The sequence below is a fragment of the Girardinichthys multiradiatus genome, chromosome 1 (genome assembly GCF_021462225.1).
Source record: "Girardinichthys multiradiatus isolate DD_20200921_A chromosome 1, DD_fGirMul_XY1, whole genome shotgun sequence".
Taxonomy (NCBI): domain Eukaryota; kingdom Metazoa; phylum Chordata; class Actinopteri; order Cyprinodontiformes; family Goodeidae; genus Girardinichthys; species Girardinichthys multiradiatus.
This window is the reverse complement of record NC_061794.1, coordinates 35,376,866-35,404,746: the sequence shown is the minus strand read 5'-3', so window position 1 is coordinate 35,404,746 and position 27,881 is coordinate 35,376,866. Positions and strand designations below refer to the sequence as shown.

The following is a 27,881-nucleotide window of genomic DNA, read 5'->3' as shown; positions in this document are numbered from 1 at the left end:
CTCACAAGCACACATGAAGGGTTCTCTTAGAAGAAACATCACCGCACCATTTCTCTTTTATTCAGTAAAAAAAAATAAAAAAAAATCACATTCTAAATTTGGTTTTCCTTTTATTTTCCAATTTACATTAATCAGCGGTGTAACAAAACAAAGACAATAAAATTTATTCAAAAGAAAAAAAAAATGTACATGCCCTCACACACATAGAGACAACCCACCCTGGTTGTTCGTGAGTGACTGTCCTCAGAGTCCCATGTTAGGCTTTGGGAGTCCACAGGGAGGCCTCCAGGCAGCCCCCTGTCTCACCTCCTTCCAGGGTGGAGTGTGAGTGTGTGCTGTGAGGCTAGTGGGAATCAATAAAAGGGTGAGTGGACGGGGCGGGTAGGGGGAGGTTGGAGGAGGCGGCGGGGGACTCGTAGCACCTTCTGAGAATAGAGCAACCCAAAACCAAGATGGCTGTCCAACCTCAGATGCATCTGGAAGCTAAACGTTTTGGTCAGCTCATATTTCCTCTCAACATTTTCATTTTGTTTCAAACCGTGAGGTAGCTTTAAATAATCTGGCCGACTACATGAGAAATGGAGAACCAATTTCCCCTGTAGCTCTATAGAACCAATCTTTATTTGGGATGAGATCTGGAGCTTCTTCTGATGGGTAGGTAAGGGGTGCAGGACATGAAAACATACAAACCAAATGGCACCTCACTTTCCAAAAAAATGTTGGTGTGCATATAGACACATGTACACATTATGTGGAAATATATATATCTATAAAACCATCTGGTTGTTTATAAACACAGACTTTAACAACCTTAGAACCAAATATTTATTATACATAACGTTTTTATTTTCTGCTCATGATGGACTGCTCTGGAGTAGCAGGATAAATTTACCTTGCTGAGAATAAAATTTAAGAAAAGCAAATTTTTGTTTGGTCTACACTGATTCAAAATGCCGTATTTATATGTCAGGAGGGAAACATGGAGGGAGGTGGCGTAGGACTGGGACAGAGATTGTGCAGCTGATCTGTAGTGGAAATCGGGGAAGCTTCTATTACTTACAAACTTGAGCCCGTTCCGTCCTATCCCAACTCTGCCCACTCAGATTAGACAATAAATAAGTGACATCGAGTCATGTTTCTGTTCTCCGTAACTTGGTTTCTTGGTCCCACTATTTCCTTCTTCTTGACTCAGACTCATTTCCGTCAACGATTGGGCCACTGGAAACATGACTGGATCTTAGGTGGAAGGCTGACAGAGAATGCTGGTGTGGTGAACAGATATTGCCGGTGCCCTTTAGCGCTCACGTCCAGGAAGTACAACGTGGAGAGCACTTTGTTGTGAGAAAAAAAGTATAACATTTCAATTTTTGTTATTTTCCAGTCTCCTTTTATTATGGAAGTGTGTGGAATCAATTCATGGTCAGGTTTTTTTAAAATTATTATTTCCTGTGGTTTTTTTTGGGGCGGGAGGGGGGCATTGCGAAACTCCACTTTATAAGAAGCAGACGGCGCCTACATCCACTCCGAATTCTTGATCTGCTCCACCGATGTCCATTGGTGCAATGTCCACAATTGGCAGACGGGAGGTTTTCTGTGTTTTGTACTCGAGGACAGTCTTGCCCCACCGGCCTGTATGACTCTGTGGGGTGAGAGAAGAGACACATATAACTTTAGCATCAAAATACACAAATAAATCATATTCTTTGAAATTTAGTTCTGCACCCACCTTGCATCCATCCTCTAACACGCTGTACGTGAAGCGACTGTTGCCCTCTGCGCGGATCTCCACGTCATTGGAGCCCTGCAGTAGCAACGCCTTCTTTAGGTTTCCTGAGGCCTGATCCATATAGGCAATGCTGTTTTTGCAGTGATAAGTGAGGTTCTGGGATGCTTCATTGGACAAAAGCCTCAAGAAGGTCAGTTGGACGCTCGCAGCGCTGGCAGCAGGACCATCCTGAGCATAGCTGAACTGTGGAGCAAAACCATGTAACAGATTAGCATTATGTATTGGATCTCTTGGCATGTTGAGAAAATTAATGTTAAAGTTTGTGTACTTACGTGGAAGCCACCATTCATTGTCTCTCCGAACCAGATGTGTTTGCGATCCCTGCTGTTGCTGGTCCACCAGTTCTTCTTTGGCACTTTGGCAATGCTTGGGTAGACACAGGTCTCTCCATTCTCCATGTTGCAGAAGACCTTGATTGCATCGGCTGTGCTGCCAAGGTTAGGATCAACCCAATAGTCACCTGAAGAGACAGAAATGGTGGGGTTAAAAAGAGGAAAAGTTTAGTGTTTAATTGCGGGTTTGGTTAAATGTTTTTAATTGGCATCTTTAATTGGGCATCAGCCTCAATCCCAGGTAGGGTAGGGGCATTGCTAAAGAATCCATGCCCCTTAAACTTTTTCACATCTTATCAAGTTACAACTTAACACTCTAAAGGCGACTGTGGCTCAGTAGGAGGAGTAGTCGTCTTGCAATCAGAAGGTTGTGGGTTTGATTCCAGCTTCCTCCTGCCATATGTCGATGTGCCCCTGGGCAAGGCACTTCACTTCAAGTTGCCTACCGATCTGCATATCGGTGTATGAATGTGTGATTGGGTGAATGTGGCTCTAGTATAAAGCGCTTTGAGTGGTCTGTATGACTGGAAAGGCGCTATATAAAATCAGTCCATTTACCATTTTATTTAATGTGCATATTTGAAATTTATTTGATAGATCAACATACAGTAATGCATAGATGTGTGAATAAAATCAGGTGAACTCCCTAGAGTCAGTAGTTTGTTTTTTGGGGTGTCAACTTCCAGTTTTGCACATATAGAGACTGAAAAATCTTCCATCCATTCTGTCCATTTTCCTCGCAAAACGACTCAGGGGCAGAATGGATGAAGAGCATCTGACTTAGATCTAAACTTTGACTGGGATTTGCTAATACTTTACTATATTTTCATCTAAACCACCTAATTGTAGCTTTGGCTGTATGTTTGGCAATGTTGTCCTTCTGCAAGGTAAAACCTTTCCCCAGTCTCAAGTTCATTGCAGAAGGTTTTCTTCCAAAATTGTCCCCAGTTTAGCTCCACCCATTGTCCCATCAACTCTGATCAGCCTACTTTTCACTGCTGAAGAAAGGTTCCCCCAAAGGATGATGCTGCCATGATCTTGTTTTGGATTGGGATGTGGACTGATAGCTTTCTACACACATACTGTTTTGCATGTAGCCCAAGAATAAATTCTTCAAGATGTTTGCTCCCCCCCACTACATAATTTGTTGCTAACTAAAAATGGGACTTGTTAGAGCTTTCCTCTTGCCAATCTTCATTAAAGGTCAGATTTGTGGAGTGCATGGCTAATGGTTGTCCTGCTGACAGATTCCTTGCACTTCCTCTGAAGTTACCACAGACCTCTCAGTTGCTACTCTGATTAATGTTCTGCTTGCTTGGTCGGTCAGCTTAGCCATGTCTTGCAGGGTTAACAGTTGTGCCATACTCTCTCCATTTTCGGCCTAAAGAGGGCTCCATCAAACGTCCAAAGCTTGGCATTGTTTTATAACCTCAACCCACTTTAACCTTTACAACTTGATCCTTGTCTTTATACTGAGATAATATTACACACAGGTGGACTTTAATAAATAGGTGTCTTCTGAAAGCAGTTGGTTGGACTATATTTTATTTAGGGGTCAGAGTAAATGGGGCTAAATGCAAATGAATGCCACACTTTTCTGTTTGTATTTCTTTCTACTTCTTGGTGTTGGTCTGTCACACAAAATACATGGAGGTTTGTGGTTGTAATGTGACAAAATCTTGAAAACTTCCAGGGTTCTAAATATGTTTGGAAAGAACTGTATGCAATCAATTATTTCTGTGGAAGTTTAGTAAAAACGTAGTGTAGATGTTTGATCCACCTACCGCTCTTCCACTCAGGGTGGCACAGCTTGAGGTCTCTGCAAGAGCGAGCAGGGTTTTTCTGGGTGCCATCAGGGTTGCGCAAGTTCTCAATCTGGTTGTTGAGGGACTTGAGTGAAGAATCGACCTCAATATCATGCTGCCTCAGGGAGCTGGACGCCTCATCAGCCCTCATATACCTGAGAGGATCAGGAGACTTCTCAGTCTGACCCAGGCCAGCAAAAGCAGAGATGTCAATGCCTGGACCTGGTGGACCAGGAGGACCAGGGGGGCCAGGATTACCAGGGGGACCCTGAAAGATGGCAATAACATATTAATTAATATCCCCTTCCACCTGTGTGTCTCAAGAAGGGAGGTGAAGGTGCAACTGGAGAGACTGAATCAGAATAAGGCTGCAGGTCCAGATCATGTCAGCCCTAGAGTCCTGAAGGCCTATGCAGAGCAGCTCTGTGGGATTCTGCAGCACCTCTTCAACCTTAGCCTGGCCCAGAAGAAGGTTCCAGTGTTGTGGAAGACCTCCTGTCTTGTTCCGGTACCAAAGAAAACTCACCCATCAGTCCTCAATGACTATAGACCTGTTGCCCTGACATCCCACATCATGAAGGTCCTAGAGAGACTCCTGTTGGCCCACCTGAGTAAGCAAACAATAAACTATCAGGACCCTCTAGTTTGCTTATCGCTGTGGAGTTGGAGTTGAAGATGCCATCATACACCTGCTTCAACAAACCCACTGTCATCTAGACAAAGCCAGCAGCACTGTGAGGATCATGTTCTTATATTTCTCCAGTGCATTTAATACAATCCAACCTGATTTGCTTTGTCAGAAACTCCAGAAGACTCAGGTGGAGGCCTCAACAATCTCCTGGATCAAAGACTACCTGACAAACAGACCACAGTTTGTGAGACTGAAGGGTTGTGAGTCTAACCAGGTAGTCAGCAGCACAGGAGCACCACAAGGGATTGTACTCTCACCATTCCTTTTCACTCTGTACACCTCAGACTTCCAGTACAAGACAGACTCCTGTCATCTGCAGAAATACTCGGATGATTCTGCAGTCGTGGGGTGGATCAGAGATGGACAAGAAGATGAGTACAGGAAGGTGGTGGACCGCTTTGTGGCATGGTGTGGAAACAATCATCTCATTTTGAACGTGACTAAAACAAAGGAGATGATTGTAGATTTTAAGAGAAACAGGAATAGGTCAAAAAACTATTTCTATCATGGGAGAAGAAGTGGAGGTGGAGGAGGAGTATAAATACCTCGGTGTTCACCTGGACAACAGACTAGAGTGGAGATGCAACCGTGAAGCCATCTACAAGAAGGGACAGAGCAGACTGTACTTCTTGAGGAAGCTTAAGTCCTTCTGTTTTTGCTGCAAGATGCTGCATATCTTCTATAAGTCTCTTGTGGAAAGTGTGATCTCTTCTGCCATCATCTGCTGGGGAAGCAGCATCAGAGCCAGGGACTTGAAAAGGCTCAACAAGCTGATAAAAAAAGGCTGGCTCTGTTCTGGGAACTCCTCTGGAGATCATTGTGCAAAGAAGAGTTCTTCATAAAATGAAGAACATTATGGAGAACCCTGAGCATCCTCTTCATGAGACTGTCCTACAACAACAGAGGCTTCTTCAGATCTGCTGTAAGACGGAGCGCTACAGGAGATCCTTCCTGCCCACAGCCATCAGCATCTACAACGGCTCTTTGAAGAAACCTTCATAATGATCTACAACAACATTTAATTTCCCTTTGAGATTAATAAAGTATTTTTGAATTTTAATTGAATTAACAGGAAAGTGGCCTTATGGAAAAAACAACAGTACACAAGGGTATGAGGATTGTATATGTAACGTTTACATACAGCAGGACCAGTTTCTCCAGAGCGTCCTCGAGGTCCAGGGGGTCCAATGGGGCCAGGCTGTCCATTAGATCCGTCTTTGCCAGCTGGTCCAACTGGACCAGGGGGTCCCTACAGAACCAAGTGTCAATCAAACTGACAGTAAGAGAGAGTTGAATTGGAACTGATTAATTTATCAAACTAGTGCTAAACTTCATTTGGTGTCTTAGATCCACCTTGCAGTTTGAATCTCAAACAGAAGTTTAAAAGAATAACTTTAAACTTCTCATGCTTTCCCTAAAATGCATGAAGATAATTCCTGTGAGGTTTTTCTCATCATGTATCTATATTAGACACTAAAATCCATTTCTAATCTTGGAATGGTCTTACATACAGCAATTACAAAATTCCTCGGCTATAAATCTTATCATTGACGGGTAATTAAAACAGCTTTAAAGCAGCCTTTCCTCTCTTCATCTTCATCTTTTGATTGGAGACTTACAAAAGTCTGACCTGTGCACTACGTTACAATTCCTTTTTATTGAGTGCTGGAGGACAGAATTGCTTTAATAGATTTATCCACCCTTTTCAGTTTCCGTACCTTAGCACCGCTTGGTCCAGCAGGTCCGGCAGTTCCGGCATCTCCAGCAGGACCCTATCAAATAAAGGACAGTGACAGATTAACAGAAGGAGACAGCAGATGAAAACTATCACTGGAGACTTGAGCTTTTAAATCACTTACTGGAGGTCCAGGAAGACCCTGCAGACCGGTGAAGCCACGGTGACCCTTTTGTCCCCTCTCTCCAGACTCACCCGCCTCTCCCTTATCTCCACGTGGTCCTTGAGGCCCCTGGAGTGAAATTTTACCAACTAGTGAAATCTAAGTCTACCAATGTGTATCTTTTAATTATCATTGATAGTTAAAAGAAAACTTGATATCTCTCTCAGGGTCAGTGATACTTACAGCTATTCCTCTAGCGCCACCTGGTCCTGGTGGTCCTGCAGGTCCTTGAGCACCCTATAAATGTTAATTAAAAATGCTTCCTTATGTTCATATTCAATATTATGTGATGTTAAACAGTATTTCTGTGACATTAGCAGAGTGCAGTGTTACTTACAGCCTCTCCTCTGTCTCCCTGCTTGCCGAGGGGTCCAACTGGCCCAGGAGCACCAGGGGGGCCAGGAGCTCCAGGAGCACCTCCAGGACCGGTGTTACCGCGCTCTCCCTACAGCAAGATTATAAGGTTATAATGCAGGATAATAGATGTTTTTGCAACAAATTGCAGATCTGGATGACTTCAGTCAAATGATATATAAGTAAGCATGTTTTAAGGTTTTACAGCAAAGAAATTAAGAATTGAACACAGCAAGGCGTTTCCCAGTAAAAACATTTCTCATGGCTCTATTGATGTAAAGTTCTCAACAGATATCAGTAACAACTCAAGTAATCCTCAAATAGAAAAAAGTCAAAACAAATTAGTCGATAAATTAAGATATGTGTAATAAAGTAGAATAAAAGAGGAAATTAGAATTGAAAACTTGAAGAATATGAGCTGCAAAAAGGTATAAAAACCATGAGAATCACTGAAATCTGTCAGTTTGTAGAAACCTATTTGGGTTCCGAACTGTGCAAATTAATATCAGCTGGTTTAGTCTGAATTGGTGGCCTATAAACATATTTGTCATTACTAAGGTATCACACAGCCTTATAGTTGCAAAATATTCTGATGGTATTGGTTATAGACATTTTTTAAAATTATTCCAGTGAGCACCGTTAGGACCATCACCTGGATGTGGGCAGAAGATCATTTCACCATAAAGCAGATACATTTAGGAGCTTCCCACAAGATTCAAATGAAGACCTAAGATTAGTAGATACAGCTTTCCCTTGTAATGCCTTCAATCACTGTGGTCTCTGTGCATGCCAACTGCACAAGACTCCACTCCAGAAAAAAAAGCATATTGAAGCTTGTTTACAAGTTACTGCAGAACGTTGGGACAAACCAAAGACATACTGAAGAACATAGTCTGATCAGATGGGTCCATAAGTGAACTATGGATTTCACTGCATACACCATGTTTGGAGGAAAAAAGGCACATCACCCCAAAAAAAACATACCAACAGTGAAGTTTGGAGGTGAGAACATTATGGAGTTGGGCTGTCCTTTAGCATATGGTACTGACAGGCTTTATATAATTGAAGTAAAGATGAATGGAGACATTCTTGATCATTCTCAGTAAGACAATAGTCCCAAACCCACAGCCAATGAGACCCTCAGTTGGTTTCAGAGAAAGAAAGTAATGCTCTAGAATGGCCCAGCCAATCATTCAAGTTAAACAAATTTTAAATCTATGGAAAGAACTGAAGATCAGATTGGAGGGAAGGGACTCCCAGAACCTTCAAGATTTGAAGACTTTGTCACAACAAAATGACAACTTGATACACCGGAGTCTATCTCCAGTGGTCATCGGGTAAGTGGCGGGGCACACCCTGGACAGGTCACCCTGGACATCACTGCACATAACCTAATTTAAGAACTTAATTATTTACTCTTTTTTGTATTTGTGGATCACATGGGTTGTTATCAATATCAGGTGTGAATTTTATGTAAACTTTAAATGTTCAATATTTACTTTCCCCACTGTATATAAAGGTAAAACCCCTCACTTTGACTCCAGCAGCCCCGTCTCTACCAGGAGGTCCATCTGATCCAGGGGTACCCTAGAAAACAACAACATTTTTCATGCTATGGAATATACTGAAATTGCATGTTTCCATTTATATTTCCAGTATTGTAAATAGAACAGTTTGGTTGTTATTGTTGTTTAGGTCTGACCTCTCTGCCGGGCTCTCCAGCTGGTCCAGTGAGTCCAGGGGGTCCAACAGGTCCAGGAGATCCACGGTCACCAGCACCACCAGGCCCTCCCTGTTTACCAGGCTCTCCCTAAACAAGGAGAAAATACTGTCATTGTCATTTCAGCAACTCCTGTGAAAAGACCTAATTTTGGTGCATTGGTCAGAAACATGCCTGGTACTACCTAGCAAGGGTATTACTAATACAAACAAAGACAAGCCAATTCACTGAGGATTCGTTTATTGTTATTTGTGTAGGCTTTAGAAAAATGTTTAGAGTTCATCTGATCAACCGAAGTTCCACTCTGCCGATATCTTGCTAACAATCATTTGTAGACAAAAGCACTTACAGAAGGTCCAGGGAGACCAGGGAAGCCTCTCTCACCGCGCTGACCAGGCAAACCAACAATACCACGAGTTCCACCCAAACCCTGAGGACCTGAAGGACCATCAGCACCCTACAGAAGAAAAACAGAGATCAGTGTGTCATTAAATGTTCTTGTGAAGCTGTCGGTGGCTAAACCTCTTGGAAATATTGCCTCCTTCTGAGAAAATCTGGCTAATGCAACAGGCGATTGATGCAGACTCTTCTCTCTCAGCATCACCTCAGTCACAGATGCTACTGAGTTATTATGAAGCAAAAACATCTGACTCACAGGAGGTCCATCTTCTCCAGGCTCTCCCTTCTCTCCTGGAGGGCCAGCGGGTCCACGGATCCCTGGATCTCCTAGTCTTCCTGGAGGGCCAGCATCACCACGAACACCTTTTGGACCATCTTTACCAGCAGCACCAGCAGGACCGGCAGGGCCAGGGTTACCCTGAGATGGAAAGACAGAAAAGTTCAATGGGTAAGAGAACACTCATCACTTTAATAAAAAAAGTTTAAAACATTTGTCTTGATGTGAAATACTCACGTTAGGTCCAGGAGGTCCAACTCTGCCAGCAGCACCAGGGAAACCTGTGACACCCTGTCAAAGTGATGAGAATATTGTCAAGAGGTGAAAAGGCTTTTGCTTGTTTTATATGCTGGCAAAGTTATGAAATTCAAAACTGAAGAAGCAAATTGGTTGTGAACTTTAAAACAAGGTGTACAACTGTGTCTCAAATCATTTTAATCTGAATGTTATCAAAAAGTCATTTTATTTTAATAATTCAATTAATGACAATCAATTAATGTCTGATAGATGTCTACCTACTTGAATTGTTTCGTCTACCTACATTAATTTACTACACACAGACTGATATATTTGAGTGTTTATTTCTGTTAATTTTGATGATTATGTGTTACAGCAAATGAAAAACCAAACTTCTGTTTCTCAGTAAATTAGAAAAGGTTGCTTTAACCACAGCCTTCAGTTTGTCTGCATTGTTGGATCTCATGTCTCTGTTCTTCCTCTTGACCCCATAGATTCTTACTGGGGTTTATGTCAGGTCAGGTTTCTGGCCAATCAAGCACATGTAATACCATTGTCATTAAACCAGGTACTGATACATTTGACTGTGTTGGCAGGTGCCAAGTCCTGCTGGAAAATAAAATCAGCGTCTCTAAAAAACTTGTCAGCAGAGGGATGGATGAACTGCTCTAATGTTTTGTGGTTAACAGGTGAACCTACTTTGGACCTGATAAAGCACAGTGGACCAACAACAGCAGATGACATAACTTTCTAAATCATCGGTAACTATGGAAACGTCACTCCTCAAGCACTTATTCCACCAACAGTCCAAACCTTATTAATCTCCCGCAAACTCTTAAAAAGGCTTTGCTTCACAATCCTCTTAAGGCTGCTGTTATGCCTGTTGGTTGTGCACTTTTTTCTGCCACACTTTTTCCTTCCACTTAACTTCCATTAATATGCTTGCAAACAGCCCTCGGTGACCAGTTAGCTTCCTTAGCAGCGTTCTTTTGTCGGGGTTACCATCCTAACTGAGTGTGTCAGAGACTATAAGCCAGACAGCTGTCAAATCAGCAGTTACCCTTGTGACTGTGTAGCCTATAACGTAGCCTATGTCCATAACATAACATTAACTCAATATTAAGATTTCTTTTTTGTTTCTGAGAAACTACATTTTTGGTTTTCATTAGCTGTAAGTTATAAATGTCTAAATTAAGGGAAATAAATATGTGAAATATATCACTTCTGTGTTATGAATTACAGACAATATTAGTTTAACTTCTTGAATTGAATTACTGAAAGAAATTAATGTTACAATGATTTCCTAATTTATTGAGAAGGACCTGTAGGTTAGCTTTAGATTATCTGGAGGCCAGGTGTTTTTTTTCTCCATATATTTAGGTAGACAATTACAGATCTAAAACAGATAAGATTAGCCAATTCAAAACAGTGATACAAACATAGACCATGCAGGACATTATTTTCATATTGATGCTCCTGAAATTGGTAAAATAATTGCTTCAGATATAAATAATTTTATTCAGGTGTATTAAATACGTAAATATGTGAATCAGGAATGCGCACCATCAAACTACTTTGAAGTTCGAAAGAATAGCCATATTTATTTTGAGGCATTTTCTTACTGATAACATTTTAAAACATTTAAAGCTTCCCAAACTAAATGAAAAGAAAAGAAAATGATTGTGGGATCAGGCAGAACTTCTGCAGTCCTGTTTTGGTGCAGCATTTTCAAGGCTTACATCATTGCTTTTTTATCTTTGAATAGTTAAAGTGTCGACTGTGAAAAAGGCTTTTTATGCTTATCCAGAGCTGATCGTAGTTCTCCTTCTATAATTAATGATGGCTGGATTCCATTTATAGGCCTATGTGCCATCTTTAGATGACTGCACCTGATGTGAGTCTGAAAAGCTATGTGAGACATCTTATATTATGTAACGCATTGTTACACATTCCATCTTACATTATTCCCTTCATTCACACCCAGAACATTTGTCTGGAATATTTTTGCTAATTTCCTCAGTCAACACAACTGAAGCAGTTAAAAGCCATCTATGCAGAGCTCATTACTGCTGGTAATTTGTTAGAAAAACATTGGAATCTGTATGATTCGACTGAATTGACTTTGTAAAGTGTCCTGAGACAACATGTGTTGTGAATTGGCGGTATATAAATAAAACTGTATTGAACTGAGTTGAATTGATATAAATCGTTGTTGTCAAGTTAACTGAATTGCCAGCGTGATTTATTGTTATTGTTGCTATCCTAAGATGTTTATGGACAATCTATATTGGATATATTTTTTTTATTTACCTCTCCAGTTTTTTATAGTTACTGAAATGCAAACACAATGGTATTAATTATCCTTGGGGGTTTTAAAATGTATTTGTTGTCATTGAACTGAGGGTTTAATTATATTCAACTTTGTAACATTAATGCATCTATTTAAATCCGGTTGCCAACCTTAACTTTAAAATTTTAATCTTAGAAATTATGCTTAAAGGGATGGATAAGTCAAAATATGCACTGACACTGAGATCTTAATTTCTAAACCTTGCTGCAGCAAGGTTACCTGAATGCCTTTCCTACAATGTGCTCAATAATGTTTGTTAGGTGTTGAGGCCAATTACAAATCTGAAAGCACTGATCAGATATCATAAATCTGAGAAGGTGTCAATTGACTTTAATATTCTTACAAAATCAGTCTGTTTACTGAGGAGCTGATTATTCACTCTTGATTCAGAGCTATAAGATGTGCTGTGAGTTTGATGAATTGGAGCTACTCACTGGAGCTCCCTGAGCGCCACGTGCTCCCTTAAGTCCAGGTACACCAGTAGGTCCCTAAAAAACAGGAACAGCAATTACTCATGTTGTTGGTGACTCTAAAGCAAAATAAAAATATCTGTTCTACATTCTGCGGTGTGTTTACATTTATGGCTTAAAATGGGTACAAGATACAGGGCATCTGGTTATTTCAGGCCCTAATACTCACCACCGGCCCAGGAGCTCCTGACGGTCCCTGAGGCCCAGGAGCACCAGCTTCTCCCTTCTGTCCGGACTCACCGAGCTCTCCCTTGGCACCTGGCTGACCATCTGCACCCTAAATTTCATGTAGAACAGCAACATTAGCAGAATGTCATTGCACAGGTTTTAATTAATAAAAACACAAACATTCATGTTCACTTTACTCACAGGAGGTCCAGCAAAGCCAGCAGGCCCAGGAGGACCAACCTCACCACGGTCACCCTGCAGAATGGAGAGCAGACAGGCTGTGAATACCAGCTTAATAAGAGAAAGACAAAGACTGACATCAGTCAATCAAATGGGATATTTCTGTAATGAAAATCAAAATATTAATGTTCTTAATGAGGAAAACACTCGACAAATTTCGCTAAGGACAGAAAGAACATTATGCAGTGCATTATTTAATGATCCATTTGACATTTCAGATGGGACTTACTTTAAGTTCTTTATTGAATTCAGTGAAGAAAAGAAACGTTCTGTATTTTAATAGTTATATTTTAATGCAGGGAAACCAAAATCCAGAAAATAAACATAATACATAAAAGTTAGAAAGTGAAATCTCTTTGAGTGAAATAAGTATTTGATTCCCTACAATAAAATATTACAGCTCCCACAGTTTCAATCAATCAATCAATCAATCAATCAATCAATCAATCAATCAATCAATCAATCAATCAATCAATCAACTGATTCCAACCTCTCCACCACCATGGGAACCACCAAAGCTCAGTTAAAGGATGCCAGAAGCAAGATTGTGGAGCCACAGGCTGGAATAGGGTATAAAAACCTCAGCAAGATGCTTTGATGAGAAGATGACAACTGTTGGTGCAAACATTTGGAAATTGACTAAATATAAAATGACTATCAGTCCCCCTCAGGCTAGCCCTCCATGCAGGGTCATGAAGTCTTAGGGTTGGGATGATTATTAGAAAGGTAAGGATTTACAACTACACTGGATGAGCTTGCATTATGATCTGAGTTCTTTCTGGACCATGGTCACCAAGACCACTATTGGAAACACCCTGCGCCGCATTAGACTGAAATCTTTCAGTCCTCTGCTATAGATGGCACATGGACAGGCTCGTCTTAAGCTTGTCCGTGAACATCAAACTGGTTTAGAGAAGGCTAGGGGAAAATTGTTGTGGTCAGATGAGACCAAATAAGAGCTCTTCAGTATCAGTTTACCTTTAGAATTTGGAGGAAGGGAAATATTGAATCAGACCTGGAGAAGACCATCCACATAGTCAAACAACTAGGTGAAAACATGATGCTCTAGTAATGTTTATCTGCACAGGGCAACTTCATTTCATTATGGGGCCAATACACAGGGCAAAGAACCAAAAAATCTTTAACAGCAACCTTCTTATCTCAAGCAGAACAGTAAAGATAATTCATGAATATGTATTACAACATGATATTGACCAACAAGACAACATAGAAGTGGTCTAATCAGTTTGGATCTCAATCCTCCAAAATCCCAAATGTGTGTAGGAAGGTGAAGCTTTGAGAATTCAAATGATAGGCAAGGAACCTAAATGATTTAGAAGGTTTTTGCACCAAAAACGTTGCTGTTTTTCAGGACAGAACTCTGAAAGCCCCAGTCCATAAATATATAACACCACTGGACCAACACAAATGTTTCTGTTTAATAGGAAGTACTTACAGGAGCACCACGGACACCAGGAGCACCAATAGGGCCAGTAAGTCCAGTCTCACCCTAAAAGGAGAAAGAAACACTGGTCAAAAAGAAAAAAAATACAAAAATAAACTAGATTTCCATCTAACTTCAATCCATAATCTTATTACCAATCCATTGAGCCACACTGTGAATCTTACCTTGGCACCGTTGGGTCCAGATGGGCCAGGAGGACCAATAGGACCGGTCAAACCCTGCAAAAAAGAAGAGCATGGATGAAAAATTAAGAAAAAATATGTTAAAGAGAACAGAGTTATGAAGCCAATCTTAACCTTAACAAGAGTTTAAAGATTTATTTTGAACTCACTCTTGCACCATCTTTTCCAGGAGCGCCCTCAGGCCCCTTCTGTCCATTGTCCCCCTGTCAAACAAAAACAATAAAACTGAATATTCTTTTTTCTTTCCATTTTTACTGCAGTAGAACTACTCTGTATAACTCCATTTTATAAATACAAGGTATGTCTTTACTCATGAAATAATATGCAAAGTCAAAGTAACACAATCTGTTTCTTACTCTGTCTCCCTTGGCTCCTGGAATACCACCAGCTCCTCTCTCTCCAGGCATACCTTGCAGACCCGTGGGGCCCTGAGATCCAAGAGGACCAGCTGGTCCAATTGCCCCCTGACAAAAAAACATGATAGGTATGTAATCAGTCATATTGTATCATTTTTCTCAGAAATGGTTAATCCTCGGCAAAGGTGTTCTTGTTCCCCTCTAGCTTATGATATCTTAGATGTTGATTTGGTTAAGCAAGATTTTAACATACTGTTATATCAAAATACCTTTTGAATCACAAACTTCAATTGCAAATGTGTTGGGAAGATAAGTTGATTAAAACTGCAGGTCTATCTAAGAAAGACATTATATCATTAACCTAAGCTCTAAATGTTAGAGTGTACAGTACTTGTTGATACTTAAAACTTGTCCCTATGAAACCAACAATTAATTGGGCTATTATGGTAAGTCATCCAGGTTCTGAAGCAGCAAAGCAGCCACACTCTACCACCTCCATGTTTGAATGGTACGATATTCTTTATTTGAAATGCTGTGTCAGTATTACATATCTAAATGGACACACACCTTCTAAAAGGTTGTGTCATGGACTGTAGTGTTTGTTTTGTTAGACGTGGTTTTCACCTTGGAACTCTATCATGGATGCTAATGACACTTTCTTATTGTTGAATCAAAAACATGGACCTTAATTGAGGGAAGTGAGGTGTGTAGCGCTTTAGGTGTTCTTGGTTCTTCTGTAAACTTAAGGATTAGCCTCCTTGGAGAAATTTTGGTAGGCTGCTGACTTCTTGGAGGGTTCACTACTGTTTTACAGTATGTTTTCTCTATTTGTGGATAATGGCTCTCATTGTCATTTGCTGAAGTCCCAAGGCTTTAGAAATGGCTTTGTTAACCTTACAACTAAACATTCTTCAAATTCTTTAGATCAGGACACAATACGTTGCTTTTGGAGATATTTTAGCCTATTTCATGTTGTCACACAGGTTTTATTTAGGTAATGTATTGATTCCAGGGGTCTGGCAGCAATCAGTGTGAGTGTGACTAGTGAAACTGAACCAAGTTGAATTCATGGTTTTACAAGGGGGTTGGGGGTGTGCGTGGCATTATATTTTCAAATAGAACCAGGTCAGTTTGGATAGCTTGTTACATTAATAAATAAATATATCTGCTGAAAACTACATGTTGTATTTATTCAGGTAATTATTTTCCGACAATTAAATTAGTTTGATGAGTAAAAAATATTTAAGTGTGTCACAAAGACACAATTGACAAAGACACATGAACATCTGTATGTTTTATAATCACAGTTGCATAATAAAGTGGAATCAGATACTGACCTTGGGTCCATCACTTCCAGGTGTTCCAGGAAGTCCACGGGGTCCTTGAAGACCCTGAACTCCAGCACCACCCCTCTCACCAGGGAAACCACGCTCACCCTGTTAAAAAAGGGGGGGAAAAGACGGTTAACCAGCAGAACATAAAACTACTAAGCTTGAATAATAAAATAAAGACCTTTATGGATGAAACCAGTTTAATATGCACTGATAACCCTGACAAGAAGGAACACGGTCACTCACTCTTGATCCAACAGCACCAGGAGCTCCACCCTCTCCAGGAACACCCTGTCAAATACAAGCATGAACTTATTACAGTTCATAATTCTTCTACTCGAAAATATTCACATAATGGGTACCTGCTTTATTACAGCCTCACCCCAACCCCCCATATAGGTACTACATTTTTACAAATGAAACTAACTTGAATTAAATACTGAAGATAGACCCATATCATAGGTTTTGATTAAAAATATGCAATTTAAAGGCTTTAGCATATAGTACTGGTGGGTTTTTAATAGCCAGATAGTGATTAGCATTTATGATCAGTACTGGGATATCTCCACTACTTCTACAAAAGTTTACATTTAAAATTTGCAAGTAGGCTATACTATATTAAAGCCTATCTCTATGATCAAAAAGGTAGAAAATAATTATGATTTGGTAGAGTAAAGGTTAGTTTGTCTTTTATATATTTTAAGCCTTTTGACAATATTTCTAGCCAAAACACGCCTCCTTAACCCTTGTTAAGGAGCCATGCTGAAAGCAAATAAACCCACAGATTCAACAAATCTGTTATGTTGCTGTTCTTATTATATCTCACTTGATCTCCAGGTTTTCCAGCTTCTCCTGGGGCACCAGTTGGCCCGGGCAGACCCTGTGAACAGCAGAAAAGCAGTTAGTAAAGTCATATCAAAACTGAAAATATGAAAGCTTTTACTTTATGTTACTTTATGATTATATTTTACAGTGGATTTCCAGATGGTTGTTTTAGCAGTTTGGAAATATAAACTCACCTGGAAGCCAGGAGGTCCAGGCTGTCCTTGCTCTCCTCTCTCTCCAGCAGGTCCCTGAGTTGATATATGCACACATAAAGAATTGGTTAATTTGAATGTCAGATGGCCATAAGGTGTTTGTTAGCATGAAATTGTACTGAAATACTCACAGCAGGTCCAGAAGGTCCAGAAGGACCAGTCTCACCATCTTTTCCAGGTAGTCCCTGTTCAGAGAGGAGTATATAAGTTATAAAGGTAATCAGAGGTGAATTTTGTTATTTATGTTTTTGGAGCAAGAGGGTAAAGTAGTTATGGTGAAAGTCTACTCACTCTCAGACCAGGTCGACCAAGGAGTCCCTTCTCTCCTGGCTTTCCAGGTTCACCCTATTAAAGAGAAAATGACTTGAATTGTGAAAGCTTGAGAGTGTTTTATCATCTGCACTTAGTAGATTTTTGTTTTGTGTTCAATACTTAGAATGGATGAGAAGCTACTCTAATTAGAAACTCTCAGGTACGTACATTTGCTCCTTTTGGTCCGGGGAATCCCATCACTCCGGGCTGTCCACGTGCTCCCAGGGGACCAGGTGGACCAGGACGACCATCCTCACCAGGAGCGCCCTATTATAGGCAACAAGAAACAGAAGTCAGATCAGAAGCAAATTCTAAGGCCTGTAGTGAAGACAGCTTTACGGCATACTAACTAAAAACAAATGGACTGTTGCATGGATATTGATTAATTATATTTAGTGTAGGTTAGGGAACTGAGAGAATGCTGTTGTGTATTCTGATTTAAAAATGGCATAAAGTCACAATCAGGTTCTTTAGGAGCAAATGTTTTGCTGTATTGTAGTTTGTCAAATTTAAAACAAAAAAAGTTTTTATTTTTATTTACTTTTGAAATTATATAAATTGTTTCACATGGAATATTGTAGAAAAAGCTCTAAATATTTTACTCACAGAGGGTCCAACTTTGCCTTGGGGACCAGCATCTCCAGGACGACCAGTAAGACCCTGTGAAAAGTACAAGAATGTTTAAGATTGTAAGAAGACAGATACATATTGACAGTAAACCAAAAGAAGTTAAAGCAAACCTAATTTGATTTGTTCTGGCTTGGTAATCTTTAAAGATGCAAAACTCACTCTGGCTCCAGGGAGGCCGGCCTCGCCTGTACGTCCAGGATCTCCAGTAGCACCTTTAGGCCCAGCAGCACCAGGGACGCCACGGTCACCGGGGGCACCCTGAAGGAGGTAAAACATGTTAACACCAATCAGTTTTAGTAAAGTTGTTCTGCAGTCTTTTAGCTGACCAACCTTAGCACCAGCAAGACCATCCTGACCCGGGAAACCACGGTTACCAGGAGCTCCCTGGAAGGAATGACAAAATAGAAATTAGATTAGAATGTGTGCAGGTATATACTGAATATATTAATATTGAAATTGTCCAGTAAGCTGTTAACAGAAACATGGTCATATTGGTTTCTTACTCTTTCTCCTGGAGGTCCGATTGGTCCAGCAGTTCCAGGCTCTCCCCTTGCACCCCTCTTCCCTTCTTCTCCAGCAGGGCCAGGAGCACCTTGAGGACCAGCTGGGCCCTGAAAGTATGAGGATGTTTAGTTCACATTCCTTCTACTCATTTCACCTGGAATCTCTTGATATATCTTACATAAGGTCAAAATGGAACAACTTACAAGTTCTCCCTTTGGTCCAGTTTCACCCTTCAATCCTGGAAGACCAGGATCTCCCTAAATATAAAAAGGAAACAGAAACAACTGGGTATATAATATACCATAAGCAAGCTAAAAAATATTTCTATGGTTTCTGATCTTTCGTAGGTGCCTTACAGATTGTCCTTTGGGCCCAAGAGGTCCAGTTGCTCCCTGTGGTCCGGGTGGGCCACGGGGGCCAGGAAATCCAGGAGCGCCAGCAATACCAGGACCACCCTTCATGGAGAAAGAGACAATTAAATATCAGTAGCCAAGTAATGGAAAAAATGTTATGCACAATTAAGTATTTTAAATTGTATTATTAATGTTATACAATAAAGAGATGGAAATTACTAAACCTTTGAGTAAAGAAATTGGACTTACAGCAGAACCTTTGGCTCCAGGAATACCATCAGTGCCGGGGTTACCCTGCAGAGACCCAGAAGAAGCATTAAATTACAGTATATTATTAATAAACTAATGTTTTGTTAAAAAAGGAACCACTAATTAATAATGGGTCATGACAAACGCACCGCTGCCCCAGCTGGTCCTGGCGATCCTGGAGTACCAGCCTCTCCACGAGGTCCCTGTGGTCCTTCAGCTCCACGGACACCGGTAGGACCAGCTTCACCCTGACAGGAAACAACAAGATTTTAATTTTCATTCAAAAACTAACTTACTCTGCATTCGTTTACCATTTGAATGCACAATGTGAACCACCCATTGATACTTCTGAACATTAGACCTGCAATATTTAAAACGAAACAGTGTATTCACAGGTTAATTGTATGTAGTGAATTAAATGCTTCGTTTTTAATTAATAAAGATCCATATGACAAGAGTTTTACAGAGAAGTCTGCAGAACATGACCTTGCTACTGGTCAAAGTGAATTACAAAAAACAGACAAACTCATAAAAAAGTATGGGATATATTTGCCATTAAACAGACAAAATAAATGATATAAATGACTCTCTCAGGCTTTGAGTGATTTAAATTACTATATAATATCTGATGCTAATGAATATTTCTTATCAGTACAAACCTTGGCTCCTGGGGATCCTGGGAAACCGGGAGCTCCAGCAGGACCGACTGGGCCCTACCAAATTCACAAAAATCTTTACATTAGGTTTCATTTCCTTACAGTAACAACTCTTTGCTGTTATAATGAAGATAATATATTGGATGAATCCGATAACGAAACAATGAGACGCACCGGTGGCCCAGCAGGACCAGGCAAGCCATCGTTTCCACGGGCACCCTGAAAGAAACAAAAAAAGGAGAGTTATCTCCGAGATTTAAACTAAAGGGCTCTTCTTATGGATTTAAATCAGCAAGAACAGAAAATACAAAGCAATTTCAAATTTTCGCTCAAAGTAATTAAGAACAGGTTACTTACTGCAGTTCCAGAAGCACCAGGACGTCCCCTCTCACCAGGCAGACCCCGTGGGCCCTATGACAGAGATCAGTGATCAGGGCCTTTAATTTAAAGCTCTTACTTCTCACAGCTACACAACTACAGTTTTATTCTGCTGTGATTGGGCTGGCGGAGTAGATTAACAAGGCTCACCATAGATCCAGGGGTGCCGTTTTCTCCAGCAGAACCAGCCTCTCCCTGAAAAGATGGATGAAAACAATTAAAAAAAGGTAGCAAAAACAAACAAACAAAAAATAAGCTCTTAGAAAATGGATGTTGCTCTTTAGTTGAGTGTACCTTGGCTCCTGCAGCACCAGTCTCTCCCTTAGCTCCATCCAGACCAGGGTGACCCTGCAGGGAAGCATGACATAACAGCATCAGAAAGCTGGACCTGATTCAAAAAAAAAAATGATTTTTCAGTTACTGACCCCTTTCTCTCAATCAGTAAAGGTTTTAATACTCACTCTGTGTCCTTTAATTCCAGGAAGTCCGGGTGTTCCAGGAAATCCACGAGCTCCCTAAAAAATGAAACAGACAGAGTTTGTTCCCGGAATTTCTTTACAGGACCTTTAATTGTTTTGGAGTAGTAATGAAAGTTAGTATTGGGACAAATGAAACATTACATTAAGAATGATTAGTAATTGCTCACCTGAGGCCCAGCAGGTCCACGCTCACCGGGTTTGCCGGGTTTACCAGGGTCACCCTAAAAAAAGAGGGAATGAATTTATTTTTTGTCAATGATCTGCAGGTGCACAAAAAAAGCTGCAACATACTGTACTTCCCTAAAGTGGGAGGTTACTGTATGACTGATGTTTACTCTGCTGGCACTGTTTATAGAGAAACACTGCCCTCTGCAGGTAAAGAGGGTTCATTCTTAACATCTTTCTGAAAACTTGCAACACTGCTAACATCAGTTTAAATTTCAAGTCAGGAAATGGACTAAACTAGTTATATTGTTGGTTTGCATATGCAAGAATAAGGTCTTATTTTAGTCCTAAAAAATATAGTTTGACCTGACTTATAGTTCATTTTATGCTCATAGTTCAGTAAACTACGAATTTCAGGTGTAGAGGAAATTTCAAGACTTACATCACTTCCTGGTTTTCCAGATGGTCCAGGTGGTCCACGAGGTCCAATTGGTCCCTGTCAGAAAGAAAATGAAGACTAAACATGACTTACTGTCATGTTCTATGTGTGTCCCATAATGACAGATTAAAATCATTTTGCGACAGAAAATCTATTTCTGGCTTATAAAAAACAATAAGATCTTGTTAGACTGAGAATGAAAACATACTAACGAGACAAGTTATAACCAGAATGTTATTATGAAACTTGGTGTTTTTGCTACCCAATCACTGAAATCAGTTTGTCTGGCATTCAGATACATTTTGGGATTGATGTACACACTTACACCTGGGCCCGACTCTCCAGTCTCTCCAGGTGCTCCTTGAAAACCCTGTGGCCCCTGTTGGTATAAACACAGCACAATAAGCATATGTAACCCATATATAATTTAGCAATAAAACGTTTAGAATAAAGTAAAATCCTATGGTGAAATATATTTGTAATGAATGAACTTACAGGAGCTCCAGTAGGTCCAGGGGGACCACGGGGACCCATGGGACCCTGTATAGACACATGACATACACACATTGTCAACCCAGAACCCATGCTACATTCCATTTTGTGAAAAGAGATGAATTATATTAAATATCCCAATTCAAATTCTGATAGTAAAAGGCAAGAAATAAAGTATTTTTGATAGAAGAGAGTATTTAGAAGTTTCTAAAATAAATACTCCTGTTTGTTAAGCCTTTTGCAAAATCCAGTTCTGGGGAGTTTAACACTATAATTCATTTTACAGTTTTATATGGCTATTAATGTAAATTAATACATAATTTATAATGTATTGATAACCTATCATTCTGAATTGAGCTTTCATTAAGTGATCATCATGGGATTCAAAAATGGACTCCCTGTGGTGGAGAAAATGAATGGCCCACAAGGTGGCAGTGCTGCCTCTGTCTTTGTTTTTAGTGGATATTCTTTCATATGTAGATCAAATTAAAGTAACAAACGACTGTTGGTGGCAGAAAGAGTGTTTTGATCATGAAATAGCACTGCTTACCATTGGTCCTTGCATCACCCCCATCGAAACACTTCCAGCCTTTTCATCAAAGCCTGAAGACATCTGAGCAGCAAAGTTCTGCAAAGACACAAAAAACAGACAAAGATGAAGAAGAATTTCCTTAAGTTAAGTTAGGTTAAGTTAGCCTTTGTTATATGAGAGTGGAAGTTTATTATAATTACCTTACATGTGGTTAATAATGCCTACACATGTGCTTTAAACTATCATGTTTTTAAATAAGTCAGTGCATCTGATGTGTTTTTCCTTTTTGCTGTTTTTGAAAAAAATGCATCATAGTTTCTATTGTTGGAACAACTACATCCATGCAAAAGCTTTAAGAAATGTCCAGCTTTGCTCTTCCTGTGTTTTGGCCACGGTACAAAACAGGAGATGTAGAAGGATAAACAGTGCTAAAAATCACTTATTACTCATATATTCTGTTTCTTTAGTGCAGTTAAATTGTCCAACACGGAGGTCATACTGTGCTATTTGAGTTGAAATCTGATGTTAGCAGTTTTTTTTCCTTATACCTACCCCTCCAAGACCTGGTGGTCCAGGTGGGCCGGGGGGTCCAGGATTGCCAGGTGTGCCAGGTTCGCCGTCTCTTCCTCTTGGTCCAGGATTTCCCTGAGGAAAAGGAAGAGGGATGGTTTTCTCACATTTGATGAAAAGATTGAACAATTTTCAGGTAATTAACTATAATCAGCTAGCTCATTTCCAGGAAAGCCCCACTAACTGCGAGGCTCCATCCAGTGTGCATGACTTTTTGTTGACTAACAAGGGCCTTGCGTATACTCTACCTTGTGGAGTTTATAAGGAATTGCCTTTCTAGTATCACTCTTGTTGGTTATAAGCCACATAGTTGAAGTTCAGTTAGTTTAAGATTATGTATTCATTCCATGTTGCCTTTTTTAATAAGCCAGTTTTCAACAATCCTTTTATGGAAACACTAGAAGTCTAAGATGACCTGCATCAATACGTCTTAATGGTGTCAGTCTATAAAATTAAGAGGAACTTTGTTTTGTGGGAATATAGCTTTTGGTCCTTTACCTTATCGCCTTTTGCGCCAGCTTCTCCACGTGGTCCCTGCTCACCTGAGGGGCCCTGTAAGACATGAAATAACATGCATATTATGACTAAATCTCCTATTCAAAGCAAAATGTATTATTTTATATTGTATGATCCTTATTTGGTACAAAAAAAGATGTGGAAAGAAACATTAATATTTACCATAGGGCCTGGTGGTCCTCTAGGTCCTACAACCTGGACAGATATATAAAAATCTTTTGTTAGCTTTCTGTAGCTGTTTTCCATCTTTCACATACAAAGACATGCTCTCTGGTACCTGTTGTACCAGAAACATAATCTGACAATGATTTCATTTGACAAGAAGTTTTTTTTTCTCTAAAGCCACTACCTCCTTTGACCTCTAATTTGGCTGACATTTTTTCACCTTACGTGAAAAGCTACTGAGAAGATCTAAAAGGATTTTACAGGGTTCGTTATGCTCCTGGAATGCTAGGTTTTTCCTCATTGAATACAGTCGGGGAAATTTGAGCTAGTTTTATTCCACTAGAAGTGGAACAAATTGAAAGGTTTATTCAATAAGATGTCTTAAAACTCTTTAAACAAATCATATGATTGGTTGAAAATGCTATGTTTAAGTCTAAGCAAAAGTAATTCAATTCAATTCAAAAATACTTAAGCATGTGATATTTGAAACACTACAATGTGGCAAGAGTTATTGTAGACTTTAATTAAAGAGATGAGCAGCCATACTTACATCTGCAATCTCTCCTGGTTCTCCCTTCTGGCCCTGATAGACAAAAAACAAATTTTTCTCACATTAAATCAGATGATGTGATAATTAAAACACAATGCTGAATCCAGTCATTACTTTTTCTACACAAATGTCAGTATTTTAGTGTTGCTCCTTGTCTCACCTTAGCACCAAACGCCTCTGCAGATGGATCAATAACAAAAAGGAAGAAGAACAGCATTAAAAGTGACATCTTGAAATGAAACATTCGAAACACATGATTTATTTGAAATTCAGTCTATGATTCCTGAGAAATGGAGAACTGGAAGAAAATCTAACGATGCCACAGAGATCAAATACCTCTCACCAAACCCATTCTAGTTCATATTAAAGATGCAAAGGAAGTAGCAGAAGCAGGTGTGAGCTAAGAGCATGGGGTTAGTTCTAACAATTAATGTAAAATGTAAATGTAAGTAATATTTAATTGATAAAATAAAGTGTATTTACAATTGCAAGTACACTTCTTGCGTATCTATGCAGTTGACCAGTTAATGTTGCAATCATTTCTTTCCCAAAAGAAAATTGAACTAAACCAAAGTGTATTTCTTGCGTTTTATGGTTTAGAAAACGAGTTGCTAGCATGTCACTAAAATATTTTGGGGCAAGTTCTCAAATTTCTTAACTTTCTCTTTTCTTAACACAGAAAACAATTTAAATCATGTTTGGCTTCATGCCTGTCAATTTTCATTGGTCATTCTAAAGAAACCATAATAACCTTCCATTCCATCATCAGATTTATACTTAAACTTCATGTATATAGTACAGTTTTGAACAGAGCTTTGGAAAGACTTTGAGGGAGCAACATGCCTTCAAATGGGTCAGATATGTATTATTGTCTCGGTTAAATGATAGATTTTGCTTTGTGTCAATCATCAGAATAGATGATTTAGGTGGCAACACATCCTAGGCTCCAAATCCCTCACTTTTAAAGGGAGTGATTAAATCAGGATAATGTTGCTCATCTAGTTACCATAAATCACATGCACAGAGGGACTTTGGAATAGGGAACACTGGAGCATCATAGCACTGGACCAAAACTTGGAGCAGCTGAAGCTGAAGTAATAGATGCAGACAGACACTGTAATCAGTGACTTCCCATGACCTCATCAGAATTAAGCAATTGGCTCCAAAGTCTGTTCCCGATTCAAAAGTCTTAGCTTGGGATGACTTTAAATGCAAGCAAGGAAAGTAATTTATTTATAGGTGCGTGAATAAATAAATTACAACCAATAGGGGCAGTGGCATCAGCAGGGCAGATGGGGCAGCATTCTCCAGATGGGATGATAGGGTTGGCGCACTCTTTGATCTCCTCGCAGATTATCTCATCACACAGAACCGCTCCATTGTCACACACACAGATGCGGCATGGCTCTGGCTTCCACACATCCTTATCATTATACTGCTGGGTGTCCTGGATACAGCCACCTGCCTCCTCTGTGTTGGCCAGCAAGGGGCGGATTTCAGGGGGAGGGACAGTCATGATAAGGTGTACACGGAAAGGTAAAAAGATGTATACAGTGTGATGAGTTGGTAGAGCAGACCATTTTTGATTAGAAGAAGAAAGTGAGGATAAGGGGTCAAAGGGGGAAAGCGAGGAAGTGGGAGGGGTTAATGAGTACAAAGGAGGGGCATGAAGAAATCATGATGTATCAAAAAACGCATAACATAAAATCTCAGCTCTTTCATAAATTATACATAAGCAAAAAGGATTCTTTTATTTACTATATACAGAGTAAGACTTTTTTTTTGATGAAGACAATGATGAATATTCAGCTACAAATAAGTAGCTGTAGTGATCACCTGTGATTCACAATGAAAGTCACTAACATTAATTTATGAATTGGCTATAAAAGTGCCACACATTATTTAAAGAGAAATTGAAAAGCTACATTACTCTGAATGTCAGCACAAGCTACAGCAAACACTTGTGTCTGAAGACTGAGCTGAGATATTTCACAGAGCAGGCTGAGTGTATTTAACCTGCTCCACTGCTCGTATGAATGAACCTCTCTTATGGGGATACTGGGCCCAATTGACAGGCTGGTGCTGTGAATAAACATAGACTCCTTCTAAACTTCTCCGTCTGGGTATCGCTGCCGTGTTAAGCACCAGTGTAAACACACATGGAAAGTAAGAATAGGTGATGTGTTTTATGTATATGCATTAGAGGAATGGGTGTGTAAGCTACAGTTTACTGTAAACATAGTTTAGCTACATGCAAAGAAAACTTTGAACTGAACTATGAATAAACTTTTAGATCATTACAGCGCTACATGCTAGGAAATACTTGCAACAACGAAGTACAACATTCCTCCAAAAAACGTGCTAAAAAAGTCTAGTTGTGCCAACTGTTCTTCATCGTGTTCCTGCTACCTTTGAGGTCAAGGACTGTCTGACTTCATCTCTTCATGTTTGCAGCTGCCTGACTCTATGTTATGTTACAAAAAAAGTTTAAAATACATTTGAAAGTGTCTCAGAGGGATCAGACACAGCAGGAAAGCAAGACAGGTGAGAATAAACCTGCTTCTCCATCTAACACAGATGAACCTTTATACTCTCACCTAGATAGATGGACAAGCTGTCTTAGCAAGACATTTGAATGCCTGTTTAGCAAGTGGCATTTAAGAGAACAAGGCCCAGCAAAATTCGTTTGACAATACCATTATCACATTTGAAAAAATTATATTAAAATTCTCCACAAAGCAAAAAATGAATGAGAAAATGATTTTCAATGCAACTTACGGTCATCCTCTTCTTGACATCTGACCATGGATAATAAAACAACTTGGGATGCTACAAGCAGCAAAACAGTCCTTGAGTCCACTAAGCTGAACATGTCTAAATATTAGACATGCAGAAGCTTGGGTGAGAAGTGAAAGGGACGCCGAAGACCAGGCTTTTCAGTCAGGTGGTGTGTCAAGTACGAGTTTCCAGAGACTGACGGCACCATGCAGTCAAACCTTCCAAAAACTAAGTGGAATCCAATGCGGGGCCCCAGCTGGCACTCTGCACCCAGCTCGTCAGGGCAAGCACCGTGGTATATGTCCACTGTGCCTTGTATGGATCTTCGTATATTCCAAAATGCCAGTCCTTCCCCCAGACCCCCTGTCAGGCCGTAATCTGAACCTCCTTTCCCTCCCCTTTTAATCTTTTAGCAGCTACGCTTTCAGGGTTACTTTTTAACCAAATCCCTCCTTGATGAGTTGACCTGCTTGGGCTGGCCAAGAGATGCACCTCCACTTTCACATTAAAAAGACAATGAGCCACCAACACGAGGAAGTGGACTAATCTGCATGCAACTGGAACATCGGAGAGTTGAGGAATACACTGCTCCCTAAAAAACATAAAAGTTCTGTTTTGCATATCTAATGTAGATTGGCCTAATGTGCATATACTGAGACATAAAGCATTATTTTATGTCAAAAAGTTCTAAATTATAATAGATAATTAGCTTGTTTTATTTGCAGGTATGCTATAAAAAAATGCCAAATCAGCCTTACTCTTTTGCATTGTGTAAAGTGGACCAGTCTGTTTGGAAACAAGACATATGACTCAAAACTGTATGATCCAATTTGAAAAACAACCATACTATTATCTGTGTAAAATAAACTATTTTATCCATAAAAAACTATGGATGGTCTGCAGTCAGCACTCAAATGTTACATTTTGGTGGCTCTATACCATTTTTTTACTTCAACGACACCAGATTGTGACAGAATTGCACACACACATCGGGAATCTCCAGTGAGAAGCTGAG

General features: G+C 39.9%; 1 protein-coding gene across 2 annotated transcripts; it reads right to left on the bottom strand.

Annotated features, from left to right (window-relative positions):
* Positions 1 to 21: 21 nt before the first annotated feature.
* On the bottom strand, positions 22 to 27,168 carry col2a1a (collagen, type II, alpha 1a). 2 transcript variants are annotated; one of them, XM_047371889.1, is made up of 54 exons: positions 26,867 to 27,168; positions 25,352 to 25,558; positions 24,249 to 24,265; positions 24,089 to 24,121; positions 23,536 to 23,568; positions 23,356 to 23,409; positions 22,840 to 22,932; positions 22,306 to 22,383; positions 21,759 to 21,803; positions 21,589 to 21,642; positions 21,267 to 21,320; positions 20,827 to 20,880; positions 20,642 to 20,695; positions 20,475 to 20,528; positions 20,331 to 20,375; positions 20,160 to 20,213; positions 19,977 to 20,021; positions 19,806 to 19,859; positions 19,296 to 19,394; positions 19,147 to 19,191; positions 18,901 to 18,999; positions 18,748 to 18,801; positions 18,544 to 18,651; positions 18,371 to 18,424; positions 18,200 to 18,298; positions 18,017 to 18,070; positions 17,579 to 17,677; positions 17,390 to 17,443; positions 17,230 to 17,283; positions 17,081 to 17,134; positions 16,888 to 16,941; positions 16,308 to 16,352; positions 16,068 to 16,166; positions 14,731 to 14,838; positions 14,524 to 14,577; positions 14,357 to 14,410; positions 14,184 to 14,237; positions 12,689 to 12,742; positions 12,489 to 12,596; positions 12,284 to 12,337; positions 9,500 to 9,553; positions 9,242 to 9,403; positions 8,936 to 9,043; positions 8,569 to 8,676; positions 8,400 to 8,453; positions 6,850 to 6,957; positions 6,696 to 6,749; positions 6,474 to 6,581; positions 6,333 to 6,386; positions 5,756 to 5,863; positions 3,903 to 4,191; positions 2,059 to 2,246; positions 1,727 to 1,969; positions 22 to 1,639 (listed from the first exon to the last, which is right to left on the bottom strand). In XM_047371889.1, exons 1-54 carry the CDS (start codon positions 26,958 to 26,960, stop codon positions 1,493 to 1,495), a joined length of 4,464 nt encoding a protein of 1,487 aa, XP_047227845.1. In that variant the 5' UTR covers positions 26,961 to 27,168; the 3' UTR covers positions 22 to 1,492. The 2 variants fall into 2 exon arrangements, with proteins under 2 accessions (XP_047227845.1, XP_047227856.1); XM_047371900.1 differs by lacking the exon at positions 25,352 to 25,558 and having other exon boundaries at positions 26,867 to 27,167.
* Positions 27,169 to 27,881: the final 713 nt, after the last annotated feature.

What these genes read in the sequence shown, in the direction of transcription:
- col2a1a (XM_047371889.1), bottom strand. Translation starts at nt 26,960, where the DNA reads ATGTTCAGCTTAGTGGACTCAAGGACTGTTTTGCTGCTTGTAGCATCC. An exon ending in TTGGACCTCCTGGACCTAAC is followed by an intron (nt 9,404 to 9,499) that starts GTGAGTATTTCA and finishes TTTCCATCTCAG; the next exon opens with GGTAACCCTGGCCCTGCCGG. An exon ending in CTGGAGAAACTGGTCCTGCT is followed by an intron (nt 4,192 to 5,755) that starts GTATGTAAACGT and finishes GCCATCTTTCAG; the next exon opens with GGTCCCCCTGGTAATCCTGG.